This window comes from Camelus ferus, unplaced genomic scaffold (genome assembly GCF_009834535.1).
Source record: "Camelus ferus isolate YT-003-E unplaced genomic scaffold, BCGSAC_Cfer_1.0 contig600, whole genome shotgun sequence".
NCBI classification, from domain to species: Eukaryota; Metazoa; Chordata; class Mammalia; order Artiodactyla; family Camelidae; genus Camelus; species Camelus ferus.
Window position 1 is genome coordinate 233,025 of NW_022589663.1, and position 27,656 is coordinate 260,680.

The window sequence follows — 27,656 nt, forward strand, 5'->3', positions numbered from 1 at the left end:
AGCTAAGGGACAGAAGCAGCCCTGGCGTCGGCCCGGTTCTCTGTGGTTCTCTGTTGTGCTGACTCCCCAGCCACAGAGCGTTCTCCCTAGGCCTGTCCCCACAAAACCCTTCTCTCCAAAATACAAGAACATCATGTCACAGTCCTCTTGTTCAACCAGGAAATGTTCAGCCCACTTTTTCCTTCCCCAGTAAAAACCTAACTGTTCTCCCTCCCATCCCACCTCTTCTTTCTTTGTGAGAACCTGCTCTCCACACAGACCATCCTGAACGCAGGTGCCTTGCTGGCTGGGACCGAGATGTTTCAGTCTCACAGCCTGCGTCCTTTCACTTTACCCTTGCTACCTTAAGCCTTTCCTGAGTCTCCCACCCCTCTGATTCTGAACTTCACAAAGTGCTGAGGTTACAGTCACTATGTTCATACCTCCCAGGTTTTAGCTAGTTTTCCTTCGCAATATCTTCACTAAGGAGCTGCATCAAGAAGTTTAAAGAGGCTATTCTTACATTTGAACTGAGGAGCCTGCATAAAATTTAAATGGCTTTGAAGAGAGAGTTAACCAGGGACAGAGTTGTCGCAGGTCCTAGTCAACAGTGTCATGAGGCAAAATGTTCTTCAAAGGCTCAGAGTGGCTTCTGAACACGGAGTCGGCAGGGAGGAGATGCCAGGCAGTGAGTGGAGTGAGTGACACTGGGTACACTTCCCCAGCTGGGGAAGAATTGGATTTTGTTCTAGTTTTCCAAACAATTTCTTACTACCATTTTCTCTTATTGTCACATACCATTTCCTACGAATTAAGAAAATCAATGTCAGTCATTTGGGTCACTTGGGAGAAGCTACGCGATGCCATTCACAGGGCTGGGACATGACAGCCACACCAGTCTAGGTTAAAAGACCAGTGGGGGTAATTTCCGAGGTATACAAGGGCATGCAGCAAACTCCCCAGCTTCAATGACCTCATCTCAAAGGTGGGGCCAATACAACTACCAAGCAATGCGCGTGATGATTATGGCCAACATCTGTCTACAAGGTAAGTGCCCGTGACAGCTGCCGCTTAATGGTGAATGAGTATTATCAATGAGGCCCCGTCTATCCGGTCACACGTGATCTGTCTTCCTGCCTTGGTGCAGGAGCGGAGATTGTTTAGCTGAGATGAACGCCCCCAGAGCAGCCCCGACGGGAATGCTCCAAGCACTGCACGGCGAGACGTGTTCCTTTCCTTCTCAAAGCTGATCACAGTTTGCAGTCGTCTGTTTTTATGCTTATCCCTTTTGTAACTAACTCTCCTCTGGAGTTGTTGGTCAAGCATCACAGAGCCAGGTGTGTCTTGCTGCCTACTGGATATTCTGGGCTAGGAGACAGCCGACCCCACGTCTGGCTCTGGTGCTGAATGGAGAGGGTAGAAAGCCCAGGGGCCCATGCTGAACCGAGGACCCTGCACCCAAAATTATGGTCTGACTTTGGGCAAATTTCACAGACTTCTTTACCCTGAGATTCCTCATCTGTCCAAGAAAATAACTGCCCATGGCACATACAGTTACAAGGATTAAAGGAAATCACCAAATTCACAACATATTCAAGGGGCCACCAGTGCGTCCTCAACAGACACATGCTGCCTTTACGGCTCTGACACACGCTAAGTGGGGCGGACGGACGCAGTGAACACTGCTAAGTGCCAGTGTGTTAAGTGCTTCATGTGTGTTATAATATTGTTTACAACTTGCAACAAACTCAGGAAGAAATGAATATTATCATGCCCATTTCACAGATTCACCAACAGGTTAAGGGAAGTTACACTCTAGTCCAAGGCCCTTTGGTGAGGAAATGGCTATTTAAGCCTGAATCTGAGCCCAGGCCTAGGCTACGTCTCTCTCCAATCCACCTGACCACTTGCCTATGAAAGCCACCTGTCCAAAACACAAGTTTGCACAGGCCAGCTCTTAAATGCAATGTGTGCCACTGTTTGTCAATGTTGGTTAATTACCATAAACTGCTCTCCGAAACCGCTACAGAAAAGACAGGTAGACCCACATCCCTGCCCACAAAGAAGAGGAGTTCTGTCTTGCCTTCTCCTTTAATTTGCAGAACCACTTCCCCACATCACCAAATTCAAATGTATGCTCCATCCGTGTTTATGTTTGCACACCGCATATTAAAGTAGAATATACTTGCAGTAATTCCATCTTGGTTCCTTTCCAAGTTTCCAGATTATCCATAATCAGTGTGTGAACTAAAATACTACAATGTGAATGAAAATACTGCAACCATGTCAGTAAAGAAAGAATGCTGAAACTAAGTGATCAGCGGCTGCTGCCACCCCCCAGCGAGGACAGGCCAGCAGCCCAGCCTCTGCAGCCACTCACAATGCTGCCCTCTGAGGGGATTCATAATAAGAAAGAACCGGATACTGGCCCTAGATACCTAGGTGCTTGTCAAAGGAATGAATTCAGTGAGCCCAAATGTTTGCTTCCTCCTATAAATAGAAAAGCACTAAATTCTTGAACTTGAGATATCTGGTTTTCTTTAGATAACAAGCAATCTTTTATTGTTCCAACTACCTGGTCTTTGTTGTAAAGCTCCTATATATCCTAGCTCCTCCCCCTACCTCTTTGGAGCAGTCCCTCAGAGCAATCTGAGAGGCTGTCATCCCGGCTCGAGTCCTCCCGCCAAATAAAACTTCACTCTTAACTTTTAGGCTGCACATTTATTTCAGTCGACACAACTTACAACAAACCCAGGAAGTAGTGAATATTATGCCCATTTTACTGATTCACCAACAGGCTAAGTGAGGTTACATTCTAGTCCAAGTTCCCATGGTGTGGAAATGGTGATTTAAACCTGAAGCTGGGGTGCCCATGCATGTGCTCCTTCTCTCTCCCATCTACCTGATCACTTGTCTGTGAAATCCACCTGTCCAATACACAAGTTTGTAGCCGGCCAGCTCTTAAATGCAATGTGTGCCACCATTTGTCAATGCTGGTTAATTACCATAAACTGCTCTCAGAAACCGTTACAGAAAAAACAGGTGGACCCAATTCCCTGCCCACAAAGAAGAGGAATTCTGCCTTGCCTTCTCCTGTAATGTGCAGAAACCCTTCCCTACACCACTAAATTCAAACGCATGCCTCATCCGTGTTTATGTTTGCACAGGACTTATTAAAGCACATGGTGCCTGCAATAATTCCATCTCGATTCCTTTCCAAATATACAGATTAGCCCAAATCCACTGCTCAGGTGGAAGCCACCAATACTGCCCACATGGACTCATGAGTCTCCCAGTGGCCCCCCAGCCGCTCTTCCCTAATTGAGACAAATGGCATTCTGTCACTCCCGCGCTTTTAAGACTCTTTTCAAACCCACTGTTCTTAGAAGAAACTCTTAGTTCTTCACCTGGTGAAGGTCTTTGCCATGAAACTATCAGCTCAGGGAGGGCAGGACCCGCCCTCTCCCCTCGGCCCCGCCCTCTCCCCTCAGCCCCACCCTCTGGCACAGTGCCAGCTCTGGAGGACCTGCTGAGCTACACCAGCATGTATTCTAACCCTGGTCTTGAGTTATTAGCAAACTACTTCACTTATCCATACAAATCCAAGGTAGATTAGAAAGATTTTAGATATTTAGCTAGACTTTTGATTTGGGGATTTTGCACTAGCAACCTGCAAGTACATGTTCTAATAGTTCTGTCTTCTTAAAACCACACCCAGATTTCAGTGGTATCTGTGGAATGCCTTTCGGAATAAAAGGAACTGTACTTTCACAGACTTTATGTTTTATAATATGAACAACCTGGACAGGGTCACGAATAGAACCGCCTAAAAAGTGACAGAAGACGGGTTAGAGGCATAAAGCAACAGGTCGCAAGGACAGGTAAGAGCAAAGTTGTTTCTCCAACACCCCCTAAAAAGCTGAAAGAACAGAAAATTCTGAATTTTGAAAGTAAAAGACTATCATATAAAAAATAAAATAATCCTCTTCATCAGGGTTTCAAGATCTGACTGCAGAATTTTTAGCAGGCCATACTGAATCCTAGCACAGAAAAATCAGATGGACTAGTGGTGAGTAAGTTCCAGGAAAACGGCAGTAATTCCTCCACTTGTAAGAGGACACACACTCACTTGTCGAAGGTGATTGTAAACCACATTCTGGAGAAATTCAGAAGATTCAGGCTTCCGCTTCCAGATGGTGAGGACACGGAAGGACGGCTTGGATGCACGCTTCTAACTGAGTCACCAGCATTCTAACACTGCAGGGGGAAAAGGAGGCCCTCAGTGAAGAGCAGTGGTGTTCCTGTCTTGTCTCGCAAGCCGTGCCTCGGGGACTCAGTGTCCTGTAGCAGTCCGGCCCTAGGCGAGGATGCACAGCGTGGCCCACCCAAGCAGGAGGGGCACTGTGCTTGAGAAAACCCACCCCTGGTGCGGGCAAGAGGGGCTGGTGGGGTTGAGTGAACCTATAAATGCCCACAGAAACACACCTGCATTCATTCAAGTGATACAACCAAAAGTAGCAGGCTATTTTGCAAAATTTCAATTGTCAGTGGAAATTTTACCATTCCTTTCTGCTTGTCCCCTGCACTCTGAGACAGGCTCAGGCTCTCTCACACCTGCAGGTCTGATGCAATAGTTGTGAAGTCATTTTACTTTGCTGCGATAGTCCTCGCTTCCCGTAGTCACTCTGTCTGTCCTCTCTTAACACAGTCAGATGTCTCTCCCTGAGTTCCTTGCTCCTGCTCCTCAGATCCTGAGATAAAGGGCAAGTGAAGACACATGACCAGAAAAGGCACTGTGGACTTGAACAAAGTCCTCAGTGACCCCCTAGGTGAGTGCTGCCTACCTGTCAACTTCAGTTCTCAAGGTTCTGCCCAGGGTGACATCCAGCCAGGAGAGTGGCCCAGGCCAATTAAAAGCTGTGTGGCTTGGGTGCGGGGACAGGTGCAGGAGCTGTTTCTGGAGCCGGGCCCCTCCACACCTCTGCTCCCCTCTCTCCCTAGGCCCAGCTGCCAAGCCCCCAGCCTCCCTGATCTTCTGCATTTCTCTTCTACTCTACTCCAAACAATTTTCCTCTTCCTTTTTTCCCAAATTATCCCCAGCTGGAGTGATTTTTCAATCACAGTATCTGAAAAAATTTCCTGCAGCCAAAAAAGAGGTCTCCAGAGGTAAATGCCCATATGCAGTTTCCTGAATAGAGCGCCAGGCTGTGGCGACCCTCACCAACACTCCTGGGGGCATTAGACATGTTGTGGGGTCAAACACCCTCAACAAGAGTTTGCTTAGACCCCAAGGCCCTCACAGCATCCCTGCTCACAAAAATGTAGTCAGCCCACTTATCGGTTATTAAGAAGCAAAAATACGAAATTGCTTATGTTTCTTACTAAAATTATTTATGAGATGGAAAAAGAAATTGTAATAGGAAAGAAGAAATCTGACTCCATGTTAGATCTGTTCCTTTGGCTTTAACTCTGTGCCCTGTTTTCTAGGCTCAGACTTGCTAGCTCTGCACCTTTTGTGAAAGAAAGTTGACTTTAGCCTGAAATATACAGGAGAGCCTATTCTCCGGGCTCTGATCTTTAAGGATGTTAGCTCTTCTGCACTTATGTAGAGAGTTTCAAGTTGCAAAGTAGAGAATAACCTTTGTTTTTTTGGAGGTTTTACAAGGGCACCATGATTTGACCCACATGGACAGCTGCAAGGATAAAGGACACCAAGGACAAACAATTCGTACAGCAAGAAGTTTGCAACAACCAACCACACCCCCTCCCCTTTGCAGTATAAAAGGAGCCTGAATTCTGACTTGGGGAAGAGGGTTCTCCAGGAAATCAGTCTGACATCTTCTGGGTCTGCCAGCTTTTCAGATAAAGTCACTATTCCTTGCCCCAACACCTCATCTCCCAGTTTATTGGCCTGTCATGCGGCAAGTAGAATGAGTTTGGACTCGGTAACAAAATACATTGGAGTTAGTATGTCTCCACTTCTTCCTCATTTCCAATATGTAGCATGCACATCATTTATGATCTAGTGAAAATAATTCATCAAAGACAACAATAACAAGAAACTCACCTAGCTATCAACACTGAAGTCACAACCTATTAATTTTACATGCCATTTAACAACAAAACCAAAAAACTTAATATAAAGGCTTGATTCCATGGAAATAAAATTATTTCTAGTCCTACAAAACTTTTTCTTTTCTATTTTCTTTTGTTTTCATTATTGAAAGGAAAATAAAAATCAAATCATTTTATTTCACGTATTTTTGTTATAGCTACATATTTTAAATACTACAAAGAGATTTAAATTGCAACAAAAAAGTTCACATATTAGTATAAATATATATATACAATCAATGGGGATTAGGAAAAGAATAGACATTTACTAAAAACCCACTGCACATCCAGTCATTTACAAGCATATCCTGGAATATAAGCTCTATGATCCAGGGGTCCCCCACCCCCATTCTCATTGCCAACTCCCTTAGTAATCAACTACCAAGGCACCAGCATAGAACCACGCAATCAGTATTTTAGGTATAAGTGAGGCAATTAGCTCATTCAATTCTAAAACAAAAACCCTAAAATAAATACTGAACTTATTTACAGATAAAGAAAATTGGACACAAAAAAGTAAACTTTCTTCCTCAAGGTCACAAAGCTAGTAACTGGTAAAGGCAAGATTTCAACTCGTCTGCCTGATTCTAGAAACTGAGGTGGAAATCCCATTCCACTTGTGATGGTCCAGCAGCACAGCCTATCACACAATCTTTGTTCAGATCTAGCCTTAGACAGCCTGAGACAGCACCCCATTCCTATGGAACTCGAGGGCAAACGATAACAATAAAGATTTTATATCCAGTAGTTTTCTTAGGTCTCATTTACATAAAGTGTCAGCAGGTCAGCAGAAAAACTCTGGGCAATGTGAGTGGGTCCAGAGCTTTTTGCTGATAAGAAACTCAATCTATCAGGATAGAGTGACATTCCCATGAGAGGCCACATGGACATAAACTAAAGGCAGCTGAGCAATGAAAACTAGCAAGACCCTGGAACTCAAGCAAGAAGGATACCTGCCATCCCACACCCATTTGCCTCTTCATCCATGTGGACACAATGTCAGGAGACCCAGGTTCTTGTCCAAGTTACACCATCATGGATTCTCACCCATAAAAAGTTACGACTCTATGCTGTCTTAAGTCCTTTCCAACTCAAATATGATGACACCAATATCTAAGCAGAATCTCTATGTCTCCACTTCCTCTCTTCTAGTAGGAGAATAATTCTATGGCCACAGAGAAATCCAATAAAAAACCATGCATGAAGCCAGGAGAAAGTCTGCTTAAGAGACTTTGCTCTCACGCTCAGTGAATGAAAACTCAGAAAAAGTGGTCCTTCTCCCTCAGGAATTGAGAGGTAGCCAGATGTGTGTGTGTGTGTGTAAATCAAATACAGTCAAGTCTGGGATGTGAACAGATTTTTTTATGTCACTGTCATTTCTAGGGAATGAGCCAACTTTTAAAGTAATTTGAATCTAGTGTTCTGAGAGAGTCTCAGGATCTTTTGGTGGAGGAAGGGAAAGGAAAGGAGGAGAGGTAATGAAGCAAAGGAGTAAGTATACTGCTAGGGAAAGGCAAAACATTAATTTTGTTCCTACTGGCATAACATACAAATTAGGAACTGTCTTTCTCCCGATGTCTTGTCGAGCACTGAGTTGCAGAAGAAGCGACAGCCTATTTCTCACTGAGCTTGTGACTATACGTGACATCTTGTAGACACAGATAATTTACCCTGAACAAATGCTAGCAGCAGGTTGTAATTCTCCTGTTTTGAGAGACAAGAAAACAGGAGTTCAAAGAGGGTAGATAACTTGACAAAAGTCAGAGGACCAGTAAACAAGAGAGGATGAATTCAAACTCAGATCTGAATGCAGAGTCTCATCTTCCCACTCCCAGGACTGGAAAATCCTTAACACACAGGCTCCCCAGCTCCCCTGCATTGTTCCTGGCACCAAGCATTTCCCATGGCAGAGGTCTCCAGTTCTCACAGACACAGCGCTCTGTGCAGCCAATGACCTTCATCGGATCTTGATCACCTACCTGCCACGCCCACCAGGCTTCACCATACAGGCAGGAAAGCTGGCTTTCAAGTGCATACGAAGCCACCCCCTGTCTAACCTGGGTTCTTCTGGGGCTTCTCCAGCCTAAAGGCAGCCATGAAACTGCTCACAGTTTGTACATGAGCCACACTACCTCTCTCCATCTGTCTCCCCACCTATACTACTTAGCTATGACCATTTTGAGAATCTTGGAAACAAATTTTTAAAAACACAAAAGAAAGGATTCTGTAACAAGTACTTAATACTTACAATTTTAAATGACAAGTTACAAAGTGAGTATTTACAAACCGAATCTGCCTTCCTACGTGTCAGTTTGAACAGTTAAAATATATAATAGCAAAAAATTTTCACTTACAAAATTAACAAAAACATCAACAATAATCTGGAATAAACTCTAAAACAATGCCCATGTTTTACATGGAGAAAGTACAGGACTGTACTGAGTGGTAAAGTAAGAGGTGTGAATGTAGAGACATCAACATATTGTATGGAGGAAAGTAGTTTTGTAAAGATGTACGTTCTCCGAAATATAATTCAAAACTTACTAAAAAATCCCATGACAACTCTTATCTGTTTTTTTTTTTAACTTGAAAAAAGTATTTTAGAATTCTTCAGGAATAATAAAGTCATAATACTAGCCAAGAAAATTAGGGATGGAAAAAAGAATCAAAAAAAATCGCATTGTCAGATATTAAATAAATTTTTACAATATGTAGATATAGGCACTGGAATAAGAAAGTAAGATTGACAGAAATAACCATGAGCTCAAAAAGAGACTCTAGTATACATAAGTAATTTTTACAGGTGGGATTTCAAATCAAAGAGCCAAGTATGAATTCAATAATTGTCTTGGGACAATCAGAGAATCACCTGGAAAAAACAAATTCTATTCCAGTCATAATGACCACAAGAAAAATTACAGATAGTGATGTAAATATTAGAAAGTACTAATAACAGTAAATACAACACATTGCTCATATTAACTCAACTTACCCTCACTATAACAAGTACTATTATCATCTCCATCTTAGAGATTAAAAAACCTACAGAAGACATTTATTCCATTATAAGAAAGTATTTCTAAGAATAATGCCAAAGATAAAACTCATAAGGAAGACATTTACTATCTTAAGAATATTTTGGGCCAGAACCAAAATAAAAAACCTATTGAACAAAATGAAAGGCAAGAAATGACAAGAAAAAGCTCTGTGACACTTGTTGATGAAGACAAGAAGTTAATGTTCATAACATACAAAGAGCTGTCACAAAGCAACAAGAAGCTCCCTCACTTAACTGTGTGCAAAGAACAAAAGGGATCATTCATTTTTAAAAAGTTAAACGGCTAATTAGTGAAAAATGCTCAGTACCTCACTGGTCATCAAATGCAAACTAAAACATTGTAAAAGCACTTTTGCTCATCATATAAGCAAATATTTGTTAAAGGTATTCTAGCTAGTGTCCATCTTTGAGAGAACAAACTGTTAGCGAACTTTTTGGAGGACGACATATCAATGGATATGTAAACTCTGAAAAACGTGTGTACACACACACTGAACTCCACTTTTAGGAATCGTTTCACTTAGAAAAAAAAATCAGTTCAAAAACATGTACTCATCAGAGCATTTACACAGCACTTTTACAATGGTGGGAAGAAAAGCTGAAGTGAAATCATATCCAGCGATAGAGAATTGGTTACATAAGTTATTCTACATCTTTTCATTCCCCACAGGAGAAGGAATTTCTAGAGTCACTTGAAAGCAGCCTGTGATGTATGTAATTGTCACATCCAGGGACTGAATTTCCAGAAACCTTAACTAAAGGAATACTCATTCAAGGTCACAGGAATGTTTGTAAAAGAAGGATGCCAGTCAAACACCATTTCTGACAGTGGAAAATGGAGAAAACTTAAGTATCCACCATCAAGACAATGATGCCGTAAATCAAGGCGAGCTGTAGGCACTAAGGGGCCAGCGTTTCGGCGTGGTCCAAGGCCTTGTCCACAGTACTCTCCCACCGAAGGTGTCCTTGCACAAGAGACCAAACCTACATATCAGGAGACCCCACTACTCTATCTGAAAGGACCGGGTGAGTCTGGAGTGGGAGGAAGTCTATGATATACCCCTGAGTGAATAAACTGAGCTGCAGAAAACATATAGTATGGCCTTATTTTTCAATAAAGCATATATACACACACATATAGATAGATTTCTGATATACGTGTATGTATGAATGTGTATATATATATGACATAGGCATAAAGGTCATGACATATATACACCACATTTTCAGCAGTTTTTACTCTCAGGAAAAAAGGGGAATGGATGTAGGGGCTTTTTGGTACCACCACAGTTCTCTTTTCAGTACTTCAGTTAAGTATACTTGGAATTTCAAAGTTTATTTAAGTCCGAACTAAAATGGAAGATGCCTCCACAAGACAGAATGCTATACTGGTCATTAAAAATCATGCTAGGGGGGATAGAATATTGTAGAAAAACGTGTAATAAGCAGAATGGAAAATGGAGGTCTCCACACAGTAAAAAGGCACAGAGTGCTCGCTGGTTTTTATGACAGAGGAGATACACAATGATGAAAAGAACAGAAAATAGATGTTAAAGTGTTAATTATTATCTCTGAGTAGTGGGATCAGGATAGACCTTTTGCCCCTTTTTTCAGACTTATTATATTATTTACACATTATTTTTCATCTGAAAAAAGCATTTTTAGATGTGTAGTACAGCACATTGGAGAATAGTACACGTGTACTTACAGAAACAAATAACTAGGACACACCGCAGCAGTGTCACACAAAGTAGAACGGGCGATCCTGATTAACACCGCGCAGTTACATAAGGACCCACAAAGTGAGAGCACCTGCTGTAATAAGGCGTGGCCCCCTTCTATTTGTCAGTTGTGTCTTCAGGGCCGAGGCAGTTCTGAGCACGGCCAGTGTCAGTGCTGGTGTCTGGATGGATGCCACTGGAGGTGAGGGCGCCTGCAAACAGACAGGAAGAACAGAAAGCATCTTCTGCCTTTTCTGTCTTGTTTCCTTTTTACTTTAAAAGAGAGGCACAAATAAGGTAAGCTGTGAATCTTCCCTACAGAAATTTAAGTAATGAAACCGTTTTTAAATCCTTCACAGCTTATAATGTGCCTATAACTGTCTTTTCAACAAAGCATCATATTTATTAAATGTTAATTAACTCAGTTAATTAACTTCCTGTTGAAACCTTCTATTAAAGAACATGAAATGCACGACGTAAAAGCACCACGCCTGCGGTGACCAGTTCAGCTGTATTGACGGCAGTGCAGTCAGGCCCCACCATCCCGTGGCTGTGAGCTCCTGATGCTGGTAAGAGAGCAGGCTGACGCCTCAGATGGAGAGAAACTGTGAAAGCGTTTTCTGAAGTCAACAGCACTGACAAAACATGACTGAAAAGTCCCAGTCTCCTATGAGGCTGTCATTTTCTGTTTCTGGACAACACCCGTCAATGAGCAGAACCACCCCATTCCCCAGCCATGGGACTCACGTGGGAAGCAGTTTTGGAGAAATTTCCAGGTATAGAATGTAACCAACTACACGTAGAACTGTTACAAAAGAAACGATGCAATACTCTGATTTTGGAAGTCACTCAAAATATTCTCCTAAGCCTTAGTAGCTGGAAAGGCTGGGCTTCTCCTAAGCCACTTATTTATTTCACAGCCAGTGAGCATCTCCCACAAACCCTGTTTCCCTGTGTCTGCTAGGAGCCTCAGGCACACTGTTGCTGTCGATCTTATAAGTCACAGGGCAGACGCGTGTGTCTCACGCCTGCAACCCTCACACAGGCTCGCCTCCTAGCCTCACTGTCTGAACTTAGCCCCATTTTCTCTCCTGTTTATTTGGTATGTGTTCTTCTGTAAGCTGCCTGAAATGCTTCTTGGAACAAGTCAGAAGAATGAGTGGGTAGAGAAATGGACAGTTGGACAGGTGAGAGGTGGGCAGACAGACAGAGAGACTCCAAGAAAAGGGGAACAAAGAAAATTCCCTATGCAGAACCCTCTTCTAGTCAGGGAAGAAAACCAGCCACGGAGACGTGTGAAGAGGCAGGTGGCTTAGGACTGTTTCCTGGATTCCATGAAAAGTCACACCAAGAGAGAGGGTAGAACTATAAATAATAAAAGAAAAAAGCATGCATGCTTGAAAAATATATCTACAATATGTACTTTCTAAAGAATAGATTCAAATCAGCAGGGCCCAATAACACAATCCTTGGGTATTTACAGAAATGAGAATCCCATCTCCAAACCACAAGGCATCCCTTAGGAGCACTGAGAGTCTTCACGGGGCGGTCATAAAGCCGTAACCGCAAAAGCTATGCTCTCCTGCACTTACGAGGAACGAGCAGCTGTGCTAGGGCTGCCCACGTGTGTCACTTACACCCCCCAGCACCTCTATGGGGGGGACGCCTAGCGAGCCCCGTCTCTGCAGGACAGAAAACTAGTCCGAGAGACGCTAAGCCGGCCTACCAGTTCTCCATCTCACAGGACTGGTCATTCCAGAGCAGGACTCGAACTCGGACCCACGTTTGTTATCACGGTTCTACCGTGCTTTGTGTGCTTATTTTGTGTATAATACATTTGTTTCTGGCATGAAAGGACATTTAATAAATGATCGGTTGTCTTGCCTATCTCTTTAGCTCACAATCATCTTTATATTGTTTGAATTGTACTCTTTTTCCCCTGGAGAAAGGAACGGAAAGAGCAGGTGGTCAGAATGAGCTGGGGCTCCATTCTTTATCTGGTACCTCATCTCATCCAAGTCCCCAACCAGGGAGAAGGAGCAAATGTCCTCTTCATCTTTTAAAGAGAGGGCTCCACGTGATGGTGACTTACTCAACTCCAAAACCAAGGTCTGGGGGAAGGGCACATGCAGCAACCAGAGCAGTATCATGTATAGGAAGGGAAAAGCTCACGGGAGGGCTCAGGGGTCAGCCCTGATTTAATTTCAATCGATAAAAGCATACCACACTCTAAAAATACTAGCATGCAATGGATTGGCTCTTCTTGGACATCTAGCAATTTCCACAGCCCCATATGTAACATTATCGTGAACTAGTGAAAGTAGAGCTCACAGACTAAGGAAAATTCAATGCCACAGGCTAGACTGAAACCCAGGCTGGAGGAAGGAGAGGAAGGGCCATTAATTAATAATGGGGAACGTTGGGAAATAAGCTATCCTCCACCAAGGCTTCTCAAGCATCATTCCAACAATCATACAATCATTCAATTCAGAGAGAGAGAGTTTACTTAGGTCATTATTCTGTGCAAGATTTTAGCAGAGGGTGAAAGCAAGACTTCACAGTGTCCATTGGTAGCAGCAAGTGGCGGGTCCTATAATACAGCTTCTCAATTCTGGTACCTTGCACACTTTTTCCTCAGTATTAAAGGCCAAAGCACAAAAAACTAAAAGTAAAATAATACTATGTAAACTCTACACATTGTTGAAATAAAATTAAAGAAGACCTAAATACCTGGACAGACACACCACGCACATTCCTGGATCAGATGACAGTGCTCTTGGAATGTCAGTGCTCCACAGAGCGATCCATATATTCAACGTGGTCTCGATCACAATCCCAGTGGGCTCCTCTGCAGTAACTGACTAGCTGCTGCTACAATTCATATGGGAATTCGAGGGTCTCAGTAACCAAAACGTACTTGAAAAAGAAGAACAACGTTAGAGGACTTGTAATTCTCAATTTCAAACCTTACAACTGTATCTCCAGGTGAGATTAGAGGCCATTTTAACTTATTACTGTGTTTATCCTTATTTTCTAAATTCTCTACAACGAATATACCTGTTAGAATAAGAAAAATAAAAAGTAAGGTATCTTTTAAAACATGCACAACGATTCATTCATTGGGAAAAAAATTAACTATAAAGAGGTAAAGAAATATCTAGTGAAAAAGGACTACTTAAAAACAAGAGTGCATTTACATGTTTCATAATCTGAAAACTGGAAAGCACAAACACATCAAGTTTCTAGGGAGCCTGGTGCAACATATTAATAGTTATTTTCAAAAATTCTAATTGAAAAATGAAAACCCAAGAAAGGGAAAATTGTGATTGACAGCCAACTTCAAACACATGGAGAGCAAAGGCCTAGAAATCCCAGGCTTGTAGCTCTGCTACTACCTCAGTAGGAGAGTAAATTCCTCACTGAGGGGACAGTGGGATTCCATGCATAAGACAGGATACACAGTACAAACTGCACTATATACGGCGTGATTTTCTTAGAAGAATTCTAAATGTAGAACATTGCTGAAAACTATAAAAACACTGAAAGACAGTTTAAAACACACACCCATATATATTATATATAAATGTATGAAGTCTGCTCCCATGTTGCATAGAAATACAAAGTTACATTTGTTCATTTATATGCACTGATTACTTTATCCCAGGTAGAATATTTCAACTAAAACAAATAATCAATAATACACCCCTCTTGTCAAATCTTGTTGATAAGTTAGTCTGCTATGTAAACATAATGTGTCGAAGATAGATCTATAATTAGTGAAAAATACCTTTGTATGGTTTCTCGAACTCTTCTCAAAATTCCAAGCTTAATTTTAAAATAGATCTGAGCAGTATTTTTATAATATTTTTTCCCTTGTGAATTGAACAACACAGTCTGTTGTCAATATTCTGTCCTTTCAATGATTCACAAGCACCGTATCCTAACAATACTGCTGGACAGCAAAGCACTATCCAGAAAGTTTGACCAAACAAATGAAACACAAGGAAGACAATGGCCATATTATGGAGGGCTTATAATCTATGTCAACACTGGGGTTTTTATTTGGTTGGTTAGAAAAATAAAATCAATTAAGCACTTTCTTCTTTGAGCATTCTGTAACTCATGACTCTGTTTTAAGTGTCATGAGCAGGAAAGACTTAAGCATGACTTGATTTGGTCAATTAGCAACAGCAATCACTGCAGAGTGAGTAATAAAAAAGTTAACTGATAGCAATGCTTCTGCCTACATGAGACCTAAAATAAGCCTACACTGAGCTCTTCAAGGAAAATGAGAAGATGAGGTCCCCAATGAGAAAAAAACTAACAAGAAATCAAAGAAGGAAAGATTTTCATTAACGATTCCAGGAAGGAGGGGAGCATAGTGGTGAAGAGCACAGATGCTGGGGACAAACAAGAGGGTCTGAAATCCCACAGGGCCACTGGGTAGCTCTGACACTGATATTCAGGGAAATTTTCTGCATCTCAGTATCCTCATCCATAGTCTCAGGAAAACAACAGCATCCATCTCCTAGAACGGTCCTAAGAATTCAGTTATTTTATATATAAAAGTTTAAATAAAATACCTCATACCTTAACTATGACCACAAAAGCACAAGGAACAAAGAAAACAGAGATAAACTGGAGTTCATCAAAATTTAAAACTTTGCTTCAAAGGACAGCATCTGGAAAGTGAAAAAACAACACACAGGAAAAAATTTTTTCAAATCACTTATCTGATAAGGAATTTGTATTTCCAAGATAAAAAAAGCTCCAACAACTCAACAATAAAAAGGCAACTCAATTAAAAAATGAATAAAGGATCTGAAAAGATATTTTTAAAGGAAAGTGTAAAAATGGCCAATAAGCACAATGAAAAGATGTTCAATGTCATTAGCTGTAAAGGAAACCCAGTCAAAACTACTAGGAGAAACTGCTTCACCCTCACTACAATAGGTTATAATCAAAAAAGAATAACAAGCACTAATGAGGACACAGAGGAAGCGGAGCTCACAGCACTTGCTGGTGAGGATGTAACATAGTGTGGCCACTTTGGAAAACAGCCTGGCAGGTCCTCAGAGAGTTGAACATTTGGTTTCTGAATGACCCAACAATTCTGCTTCCTGGGGACACACGTAAGAGAACTGAAAGCAAATGTCCATAAAAAAACTCCTACAAGAATGTTTATGGCACGAGTATTCATCACAGACAAAAAGCAGAAACAACCCAAATGCCTATCATGTAATGAATGGGTAAACAGAGGGACCCAGGCATACAGTGGAATATTATTCAGCAATAGCAAAGCAAGGAGTCCTGAGACAGGCCACAACGTGGACAAACGTGTACAAACGTGGACAAACATTGAAAACGTTACTCAGAGTGAAAGAATTCAGTCACAATAGATGGTTCCATTTACATGAAGTGACTCGATTTACATGAAATCTGCAGCACAGGCAAATCCACAGAGAGAGAAGAGTGGATGCCTGGGGCTGGGGGAGGATGGGGAAGGTAGGAATGGCTGCTAATGGATACAGGGCTTTCTATTGCGGGGATGAAAATGTTCTAAGATTGACTGGGATGCACAATTCTTGGCATAGAGTAAAAACCAAAGTACATTTTAATCGGTGACTTGTATTAAAACTGTTAAGAACAAAAGCACCTTGGGCCAGTACCTTCCCATAGTAAATGTAAATTGCTAACTTTTATTACAGGAAGAAGAAACTGCCCTCAACATGAAAGCAGGAGATCAGCAAATGTGAGTTAACCGAAATTGGACAAGAGCATTTCACTTGAAACAGTTGCTGAGTGTTCACGAAATATTCAGGTATGACAAGGGAAATCAGCTTGACATCATGAAGAAGCATTCTGCTTCAAACGCAGATCAAGGATTTGGCAAGTCCAGCTGCTACAAATGACCAGAAAAGAAACCTGGTTCTTAAAACAAGAACCAGAGCCAACAATGAGAATGTGGTGAGGAAAGCAGGCGGCCGAAAATCTGGAACACTTTACTACAAATAATTACTCCACTGAAAATTCATAAATAAAATGAAAGTGGTTCAATGCTGTGCTGGCATCACGTGAATGGGCTTCCTCCGGTGCTCGACAGTTCTGTAACCCCGAATGAGAGAATCAGGAGAATCAGCATGGCTCCTGGGAGTCCCCAAGGGACTGCCCACCAGCACGCGGACCACCATCACATCTGCCAGGGTTGAACTGCAGAGAAGAGACCAACTTCTGAAAGGCACAGGAAATGTTGACAAGGGAAGAAAAGGCTGCGGTCAGTCCTGGGACAGAGGCCCTGTGAGCAGAGGCCAGAAGGCTGCAATTGAACTGGAGTGGCCCTGGTGCATGAAGGGACCACGGGGGAGCAGATCTCAATTCTCTTCTCTCTCTCCCTTGGGTAGGAGAGGTAAAGCCTGCATTCTTCTCACCTGGAACTGTGGGTTCTGGCTGGCAGAATTCTTACCGACAAGGAATGAGTTACTCATGACCCTGTGTAAAAAGTTAACAGATCGAGAGGGAGTAGGGAGCCAACTCCATGAGCCTATCAAATGCTCCCATATTTATTGTGTATAATCAAAGGAAAAAGTCATTAACAGCTGTGTGATAGTAAGCAGGAACTTGGGGAAAGATGGGATGAGACAGAGATTGTAGAATCCACAATAAGTACAAAGGCTTAATGTATCTTTAGGGAAGTCATGGGTGAGGGGAACAAGATACATTCTTTAGATATGTGAAGTACAAAGCAGACTACCAGACCAGCCAGGTCCTTGTTTTGGGGATAATAGACTATCTAACAGCACACAATCCCAGCGTTTATAGCTGAGGGCCTGAGTCATTGCTTTGAAATGAGCAGAGTGTTATCTAAAACCTCAACTATGCAAGCAAAGCATTGTCTCTGCTTTTTTAGGCCAGGAGACGGGAGTGAGGATGCACAGGCCCCTGCTTGCAAAGCAGTTATTAAGCACAGTTTTTTCTTCTTAAAGTTGACAGGCGGCTGGGGTCTGTTATAATTTGTTAAACCAGTCATGGGCTCCCACATGGAACCATTACAGAGAACACCCTCGGATGACAAATCCTGGCTCTCGGTATTTTCCTGCCAGCTTCAGCCACTCTAGCAGGATCTAGAAATCTTCCTGAAGAAAAATCCCACAGAACCACTCACAGTTTTAACTCCTGATGCTTGAAACTTAATTTTAGCTCTACACAACTTAACGTAGAAAAATTTCAGAAATAAAAGATATTATATTCTTTTTATATCTCATCATAGGACTGATTTTTCTGAATGCTCTAAGCTGCTTCTTCTTGGTAAAGCACCTAAATCTGCAGGTGTATTCAGTACTATCCACTGGGCAAAAGTAGCTAGTTTGGGCTCGCTGAATTCTATTTGTGAAATACCAATACACCTAATTGATTTCATTTTTCATCAATTTCAGACGGGAGGAGAGGGAGTGTCACTCTGTTCCTGAGCCCACCCTCAGCTCTTTTCTCATCAGCAACTCAGGCCTCCTGAAAACAAAACAAAGCATTTGTTTCCCTACTTCTACACTTTCCACAAACCCAACAGGAAACATCAGCCTGGAGAAAGAATTCAACACAAATGTTCAAACAATAATCTACAAACCTGAAGCAACTCCATCTCTGAGTCATGATACACAATGACATGAGAGTGTGTCAGGCACAAAGCATGTGTGAGCCTGACCACCTGATTTCTATTCTTCAAAGGAAGGAAGGTTTTCATATTTTTTATTATCACTCTTTGTCATTGTTTCTGAGTAAGCCAAAAAATAGTTTAAAAAATAATTAAGCACTGCAATAACAGATTTTTGTTGTATCAATTACAGAAGGCATTCAGAGGGTATAGGAAAATCCACCTGTGTAAAAAAAGCAAAATTTCTTCCCCTGTGAAGAGCACGTATACAAAATGCAATAGAGAATTCAAATTCTTGTGCAGAGGAGGACAAGCCAAAAACCAAAGCAAAGTCATTACTATGAGTCAATTAAAAATTCACTGGACAAACATGCTCAATGCATTCAATGAATTTTAAAGGCATACTGCAAACCATTCACTTAATGATCTGCAGGCTAGAGGAAGAATTTCCCTCTTTAACAGACAACAGTAATCAATAGTGTGCCCCACCAAACAAGGACCAAATAACAATCAGGTTTTTAACAGTTCTGATAAATCAGCATGTTCTAAAGATCAAAATCCAGAAATTTTAAACATTCATTCACATCACAATGAAACAAGTACTTAAAACAAACAAACAAACAAACAAACCCAAAGAAACTAAGGACATAGATCATGTACATAGATCAATGAAAATTTCTTATACGCTGGAAGAAAGAACAGGCTATAGCCTTTTACTTGAAAATTAGCACTACTTTTAAAGATAACTGCTAAAACACATTTAATCATTCATGTTGCCTTGAAAACTCTGAGGCACTTGTTTCTTATCAGAAAAGCAATTCTGAGTAATAGTATGTTACAATTCAGTGCCAGTTTGCTTTAGAAGAAAAGAGAAAAGAAAAGCTACTGTTTCTCATATCCTGCACAAATTGTGAAGTGCCTCCCTGCCTCTTTCTCCTCCCATTTTCTAAGCTCATGTTCCCCAACCATTCTGAATCAAGTATGAGAACCTCGTATTCCCAACAATATGCCGAATGACAAAAGAATATCAGTTTATTTGTGTAAATATATGCCTACACCTTAAACTGGAGGAGAAATGTATCAGAAGACTATATGGAACTTATTTCTACCTTCCTGAAATCACACACACACATTCACTCAGACACAGACACAGACACATACACACTGAATTACTGGGCACTTCACAAGCTTAGGTCTTCCAACTTTTTGAAGATAACTTTGTAGTTAGTTTAAAATACAAAATGGTCAGCTTTTGAAAGCCTTGATCATCTGCTAAACCATCCAAATATCAACGAGACCCAATTAGCCTTCTCTGTAGAATGTAATTTCCCAAGATGGCAAAACAGACCCTAAGAAGTACTGGATCCAAGACTCGTGTTTATCACTAGATATAATCATTTATAAGCGCATTAACAGATTCAGAAAGGTATGTCCCAACAACATTTATTCTTATTGAAATAGCTTACGTGTTCAATTGTCTATACAGAGATTAGGTCCCATGATGGTGTTTAAGAGCTATTTTGTGTATTGCAATGTTTATTTTTAAGTGCAGACAAGGAGGGTGTGTATTAGTTGTAGAGCACCTGCTTAGCATGCACAATGTGCTGGCTTCAATCCCCTGTACATCCATAAAAATAAATAAAAATAAGTGCTTATTTATATATAAGAATAAAGTTATAAAAAAATAAATGCAGATTAAAAACCACTGCAATCTAGAAGCCACAAGTATAATAAAAAAAATCAAGTGTTTCTATCAAATACTGACTATATGCCAAAAACAGGGACAACCACAAATCACACTTGACCACCATCACGTGTGATTCTCCGAAACCCTACAAAGTAGACAGGGATGAGAAACCCGACACTGTGGATCAGGAGATGGAGCTCGGAGGAGCTGGGGACACTGAACGTCCTGCTCCCTGTGACACCACGTCAGCCCAGGACAAGCGCTGACAGAGCTGCACTGAGGGGACACTGAGATGCATGGAAACTTGGGGCACTGGGGAGTCCCAGAAAACACTCAAAACTGTTCAGTGAATAACCAGCTCAAATATATTACATTGTGCCACATCCTTTAAACAGGGAACAAGACTGAGACCTTTTTGATGCCTCTGTGTCCTTTCTGCCATCATCAATTATTTGCCCTCTCAGCGTGGCCAGTGATGAACTAGACCCCAAATGAAGTGCACTCAGATTGCAGAGCTTTTAAAGCTGCTTTATGAAGCTTGTAAGACTCTGTCTATGCCTCACACAGGTAGTCAGCCATCACTTCTCACCAGTGTGGATGGACAACCTGAAATCACTCCTTCCTGCTTTTTAAAATCCCTTTATCTAATCCATACTTTTCAACAGCAAAGAAGTAGCTTAACCACAAACAGTGGACAGCTTTTCAACAAATGGCCTCGAAGAATCCATCGGACTACCTGGAAGCCCTTTTCATCTATTAAACCCACTTCCAGGTACTTCATCATTTTCTGATTTGTAGAGTTTGCCTCTGACTGTCTGGCCTACTCAGAGAGCTCCTGGCCTCACGTGCAGGGCTGGGAGAGGACGCTGCTCTCGGTAGAAATCAGTGAGGAAGGGGGACATTCTCCAGCCAGGTCTGCATGGATAGAAGTGCCACAACGTGGTCAGAAATTATACCATCAGCATCCCTGGGCTCCAATGGACTGGTCTCACATTAACCAAACTGATGCAAGAAAACCATACGTTTAACTTATTAATGTAACTGGAGATATGAAACTACGTACCAGACTGAAATATCAGAGTTCAACCAGCAGTACATATTCTCCTCAACCACCCAATCAGGCAGTTGGTCATATGGCAAGCATGGACCGAAGCAATGCAGGGAGGGATTCTAGATTAACTCAATGTTATACGAAAAGACATGCTGCCTGGAAAACAACGTTAATCACGGTGCACTCTCCTGGACAGTGGCTGAGACACAACTGTGAGCACCTGTGTAACTCTCCTTCCCCTGTCTTTTCTGGGGTAACTGATGTACAGAGTTACAGAGACCCAGGCATGCAGATACCTCTAAACACTCACAGCCCATATCTGGGAGCCTGGAAATCAGACAGCTAGAGTTTAAATCCCAGCTCTGCCACTTACTAGCTCTGTGACCTTGGCCAAATTACTTACCCTCTGTGTGCCTCAATTTCCACACTGTAAAACTGGGATAACCATCAAACCTTCTTTACTCGCTTATTGTGAAGATTGAAGGATTCATTTTTATAAAACTCTCAGAAAATAATGTAGCATATTTTTGGTACTCAACAAATGTTAACTTAATATTAAAGTGATTTACAAGTCTTCCTTCTAATCATCGTCAGTGTTTCCCGGCTAGACTAAGTCCCAAAGGAAATCCTTATTTCTCCTTTTATAAACTCTTAGGGAGCACCCTTCTCTTCCATCCCACCACCTGTTTAAACTGCAGGAGGGGATGCCTCCTCCCCACTCCTCTGGGCCACGGAGAGTGCTTCTCCCTTCACACCCCGATCACTGGCCCACAGCTAGCCCTTGTCACACTAACAGAGTGAGCTGTGAATCCTGGAGACAAGCAGGGCATGTGAAAACCTTCTTTTCTCTCCTTTGTTGGCCACCCTCAGGAAGCACCCGGGATGCTCAGCTCCATGGCAGGACAGCCCTATGCATGATGGGGCGGATCCTTTCAAGGGAAGGCTCACTGTGGCCCAGAGCTACCTGGGACAGGGTGAGTCTCTAGTTCTGGGACACAATACCATGACACCCATTTTCCCACAGCCCTGAAGTTCATGGAGAACATGGCTTCCTCAGTAATAAAGGAGATGTTAATCGCCTGCCTGCTTTTCTGTGTCATCTCTCAGTTGGCTGCTGGAGAAAACATGTGTATAAGTATTGGGTCCCCTTAAGCCCTAACGTATACTAATTAACAAAAAATTCTGTGGCTTAACGTTGGTTCAGGGTGACTGTGTAAAGGTCGTGACTCTGCTGATGGTAAATTGTGAGTACAGGAACTATGGAACCTCTTCAAATGTCTTTCATCATAAAACCAGCTTTCTTATTTTGCTATTTCTTAGAAATTGCCAAAGACTGTAAAATGATGGCTTCATAGAAAACAGGAGCTAAAGTTTATGAGCCCTCTTGAGATACCCACTGTGCTAAACACATTATATAATTTCTAATTCTCACAATTCTACAAAGCAGACATGAGCATCCCCATCACACAGACGAGGGAAAAACTCAGAACGAACTAACCTGGGTTCACGTGGCTCAGTGGCAGCGCGTTCATGCAAACCCAAGTAAAAAGCTACACCACTTCCTATATATACCAAATCACCTCCCACTAATTAACACACAGCGGCCGGTTCAATACTCAGAGACCTCAGTACACTTTTCAGCTTTAAGGTGCTCCAGAGGCCGCTTCTAGCTGTTTAATAAAATCCTGGCTCACTGGTTTCTAACACTGGAAGAAGTCCGATTTTGCCATTGTTTGCACAGCAAGTCTGAAATGTTCACAGTGAGATGAGAGAATAAAAGTAAGATCTAAGTAGAATAATTTTTCCAGGTAGACAGACACAATGGTCATTATGCTATCCTGAAGCATTAAGCAAACAAAATCAAAATAAAATAATGGTGTTTAAGCCTTCTTTTACAAACAGGAAAATTAAGACTGTAAGAAGGCACAACAGCGCCACCTATGGCTAAAAAGCATTTCCAGGTTGCCAGGAAAGATGCAACACAAAAATTGCCTGTAGGATCAGAAACGAGAATCAAATAAACTCAAAATGGATTAAAGACTTCAACATAAGATAAGATACAATAAACCTCATAGAAGAAGCATAGGCCAAATATTACCTCACATACATCTCAAAAATGTTCTCCTAGGGCAATCTACCCAAGCAATAGAAATAAAAGCAAGAATAAATGAATGGGACCTAATTAATTTTACAGGCTTTGCACAGCAAAGGAAACCATAAGTAAAACAAAATGACAACCTACAGAATGGGAAAAAAATGTTTGCAAAAAATGAAATTGACAAAGGCTTGATCTCCAGAATATACAAGCAGCTCATATGACTTAGAAAAAAACAACAACCCAATCCAAAAATGAGCAGAAGACCTAAACAAGCAATTCTCCAATGAAGACATATGAATGATCAATAAGCATAGGAAAAAAATGCTCAGTATAAGTAATTATCAGAGAAATGCAAATCAAAACTACAATGAGGTATCACCTCACACCTGTCAGAATGGGCATCAATCAAAAGTCCAAAAATGACAAATGCTGGGGGGGGGCTGTGGAGAAAAGGGTACCTTCCTACACTGTGGTGGGAATGCAGTTTGGTGCAGCCACTGTGGAAAAGAGTATTGAGACTCCTGAAAAGACTAGGATTAGACCTCCTATGACCCAGGAAACCCACTCCTGGGCATATATCCAGAGGGAATCTTACCTCAAAATGACACCTGCACCCCAATATTCATAGCGGCACTATTTACAATAACCAAGACATGGAAACAGTCTAAATATCCATTGACAGATGACTGGATAAAGAAGAGGTGGTATATTTATACAATGGAATACTATTCAGCCATAAAAATGACAACATAACACTATTTGCAGCAACATGGATGACCTGGAGTATGTCATTCTAAGTGAAGCAAGCCAGAAAAAGAAAGAAAAATATCATATGAGATCACTTATATGTGGAATCTAAAAAAGAAGAGAAAGGGACAAATGAACATAAATACAAAACAGAAACAGAGTCATAGACATAGAATACAAACTTGTGGTTGCCAGGGAGGAAGGGGGTGGGAAGGGACCGACGGGGAGTTTGAAATTTGTAGATACTGACAGGTATATATGGAATAGATAAACAAGATTATACTGTATAGCACAGGAAAATATATACAAGATCTTGTGGTAGCTCACAGTGAAGAACAATGTGACATGTAAAACTGAAATATTGTGCTCTACACTGGAAATAGATACAACATTGTAAACTGACTATAACTCAATAAAATAAAATTTAAAAAAGAAAGAAAGAAGAATCAGATAACTGAAAGCTTATCTAGCACATACTGAATTCTGCTTCGGGGAAGAGAATGGTATTCATCATTTAATCTGAAATCGATAATACTCCTGAATATAAACAAAAGACATAGGCATATGGAAACTCATCTTAAGAGAGGAAAGAATCCAGTACAGCCTCTTCATTTTACAGGAGGTGAGACTGAGACCTGGGATCTGTCCTCCTGGCAATCAGCAGCAAATCTCTCCTAGTCCTCATGTCTTGCACTATGTCAAATGCCAACAGATCTGTACTAGGCCTATATTCATAAAAGTCACTTCTGCAATTTTCCCAACAGTAGGTAATGTAAGTGTCTTGCAAAATAGTCTTCCCAAAGAGTCAGGAAACCATATCATTTTCTTAAAATGCAAAAAGATTAATTTATGTATTAAAACAGCTTGAGCTTTATTCTCTCCATTTAAAAAGTGACATGTCAAATCAACGTTTGATATTTTAAAACCTATTAAGAGTACAGAAAAAAATCAAAATTTTCTTCAATCACAAAAGAGATAAGCTTATTTCCTGAAAATATTTAATGCTGATTTTTCTAAATTAAAGGTTCTGGTCATATTCCTACAAATTTAAAATTTCTAGTGGATGGTTACACGGCAATATGAATTCTGAGTTGTAAAAATACACATTCTGTATAGATAATCTTCAAGGTCGTCTGCTTAAGGCAATTTAACTAGTCCTTATCTTACAAGAATGACATTGATTTCATCAAAACTTCATACTGCACTAAAAAACAACTGAATCCTTATTACTGTAAATCATATTCATATCTATCATATATATACATATCGAATATGTATCAGAAATAAGCCACCCCCTTTAGTATTCAGAGTTGATTCTTCTAAACTGTCATTGTGACAGCACATTTTTTTATTGAGGTCCTCTTGGGTGCTTTGTACACAAGGCGTCTAACTCTCACAGTCAAGACAATTTAAACAGCATTACTCAAAGTTCATAAATAAGGAAATGTACTTAAGCCATCAAAAACAACTTATATATTCATCATCAGGAAAGAAAAGAGTCAAGATTTTACTTTCAATATTCACTGACAATTTTTTCTTCCATACTAAAACTACATAAAACCAATTCAGACTTTGTAAATTTTTCTCTCAATAAGCACCACTAGAGAAAAACAAGCAATGAGTCACTAGCAGTGGTTGGACTTTCAAAGCTCACTTTTCTTTTGCATTATAATCATTTTTAATATTTTGTTTTTAGTGCTTGCAGAACACTAGAATAAATAACACTAACTTTTTAAGTCATTAGCTGAGAATAAAACATTTGTTAAAACGTACAATTTTAATTTATGCCACTCTGTCTCACATTCTCACTGGTGTCTCTCCTTTGAAGGCCTTATCAGGCTGAGATCACTAAAACTGGTCATTTATGGACTCACAGGAGTTTGGGAAAACACTCAACAGGAGGCTGATTAGAGGAGAAATTGAGAATGCATCCTGTGCAGCCTGGGTTCCAGCCCTGAGCCTGCCACCGCCAGCTGTGTGTGATTTGGGACAAGCTGCCCCATCTCTCAATCCCTCAGCTGCAAAAAAGGAGACACTGATAACTACCCTCAAACACCTGTTATGAAGTAAAACATGAGGAAAGCATTTTAGTCTTTGGTCGGTGCCCATTCAGGGCGAATTTGGTCTAATGATGGTCATCATCATCTATGATGATGAGGATGGCTGTTAACAAATTAAGCCAGACCAAAAAGTAGAAATCATCATAAAGGAGAAACATTTTAAGTCAATGAGCTTTTCCTTTTGGATGGATTGCCGAATGTTCTATTGATTTTTTTTTAATAAGCCAAGTATTGCACATTATTTATAGACTTCCAGGTTCATGAACAAGTCTCTAGAAAAAGAATTAGGCCTCTAACCTCTGAATACTAAGAAAGTTAAAAAAAATAGGGGGGAGATTATACCTCAGTTGGGAAAGCACGTGTTTAGCATGCATGAGGTCCTCAGTTCAGTCCCCAGTAACTCCACTTAAAAACGTTTTTTGAAGAAATGGAGAATTAAAGCACAAAGATGGAGGACTACAGAATTCTTTTGCAGACTCAACTCAGATTAAAGTTGGGTAAAAAGGACACCCTTTTCTCAGAGTAAATCTTGAAAACTATGTAAACCGGATCTGAGCAATCTAGTCTTTTAACATTATTCATGAATTCATATTACCAAGTCTTAAAACTACCTGATAACCCACAGTGGTGATACTGATCATAATCACAATGCCAACACGGATCGAGCTCTGGCTAGGACTGCTCTGTTCTGACACCTCTGTCCCTGAGGCCTCACCAGGCTGAGATCATTAAATCCAGTCATTCATGAGCATCTTGTGTAAGTCCTCCATTTGTGCTTCTCACTCCCCCTTCACCAGGCCCTCTGAGGGAAGCAATGTTATCATCTTCCCCACCCGCAGATAAGGCCACTGATGCACAGAGACTAAACCTGCTTCAGGTCACATCGGCATTAAAGGATGTCTGTATTTCTGCTGTTATGCTATTGACAAAAGAATCTGTGATATCAATTCAAGACAGACTGTTAAATAATCAAGTCTGTCTGGTCTTCACCTCAAAGAGCAGATACTATAAATTCCTGATGTAGGATGAGGCTGCCGCCACAAACTGACTCAGTTTGAAATTATTATCCAAGATGAAGCAGCGGATACACATAAATATTCACGATTGTCAACTCTGCTCACTGTTCTGGGTCCTTCACTGCCTGACCGGGGGTGAAATCCCCACCCGTGTCAGGGAGGGAAGCGCGGCTCTTCCAGGTCTCACCCAGGCTTCACGGGCTATTTCCCCAGACAGAATATCCTCAACGATTAAAAAGCTCTCAAGATTTTTACACCATGCAAAACTAAAAGACATTTCTGCAGATGGAGCACTTTCTCAGGCTTAAACCTTTTTTGCCTACACTCAGCAAGGGGGAAAAAGAAACATGACTCTGCAAAGTCTCTGAGTCTCACCACTCACACGAGTAGAAAGGCCTCAGCACAAGATGACTCTTCACATTGCAGGGTGAGAAGAAAATAAAGCCGCCCCAACCACAGGCACTCCCAGAGAGAGCG

The 27,656-nt window shown here is 41.2% G+C and overlaps 1 protein-coding gene and 1 pseudogene across 2 annotated transcripts in view; both read right to left on the bottom strand.

Moving 5' to 3' along the window:
- Positions 1-5,222, bottom strand: part of LOC106731174 — a 55,498-nt pseudogene extending 50,276 nt beyond the window's left edge.
- LOC106730523 overlaps positions 1-27,656 on the bottom strand; it is a 134,128-nt gene that overhangs the window by 67,317 nt on the left and 39,155 nt on the right. Inside the window, exons 6-7 of one of the 2 annotated variants that reach the window (XM_032476369.1) lie at positions 13,603-13,788; positions 11,716-12,237 (exon numbers count right to left, since the gene is read on the bottom strand). In XM_032476369.1, coding sequence (XP_032332260.1) covers positions 13,734-13,788 — 55 coding nt within the window. In that variant the 3' untranslated portion in view covers positions 11,716-12,237; positions 13,603-13,733. Of the gene's footprint in view, positions 1-10,859; positions 11,085-11,715; positions 12,238-13,602; positions 13,789-27,656 lie in introns of those variants that run through there. The other variant, XR_004318585.1, reaches the window with a different exon arrangement.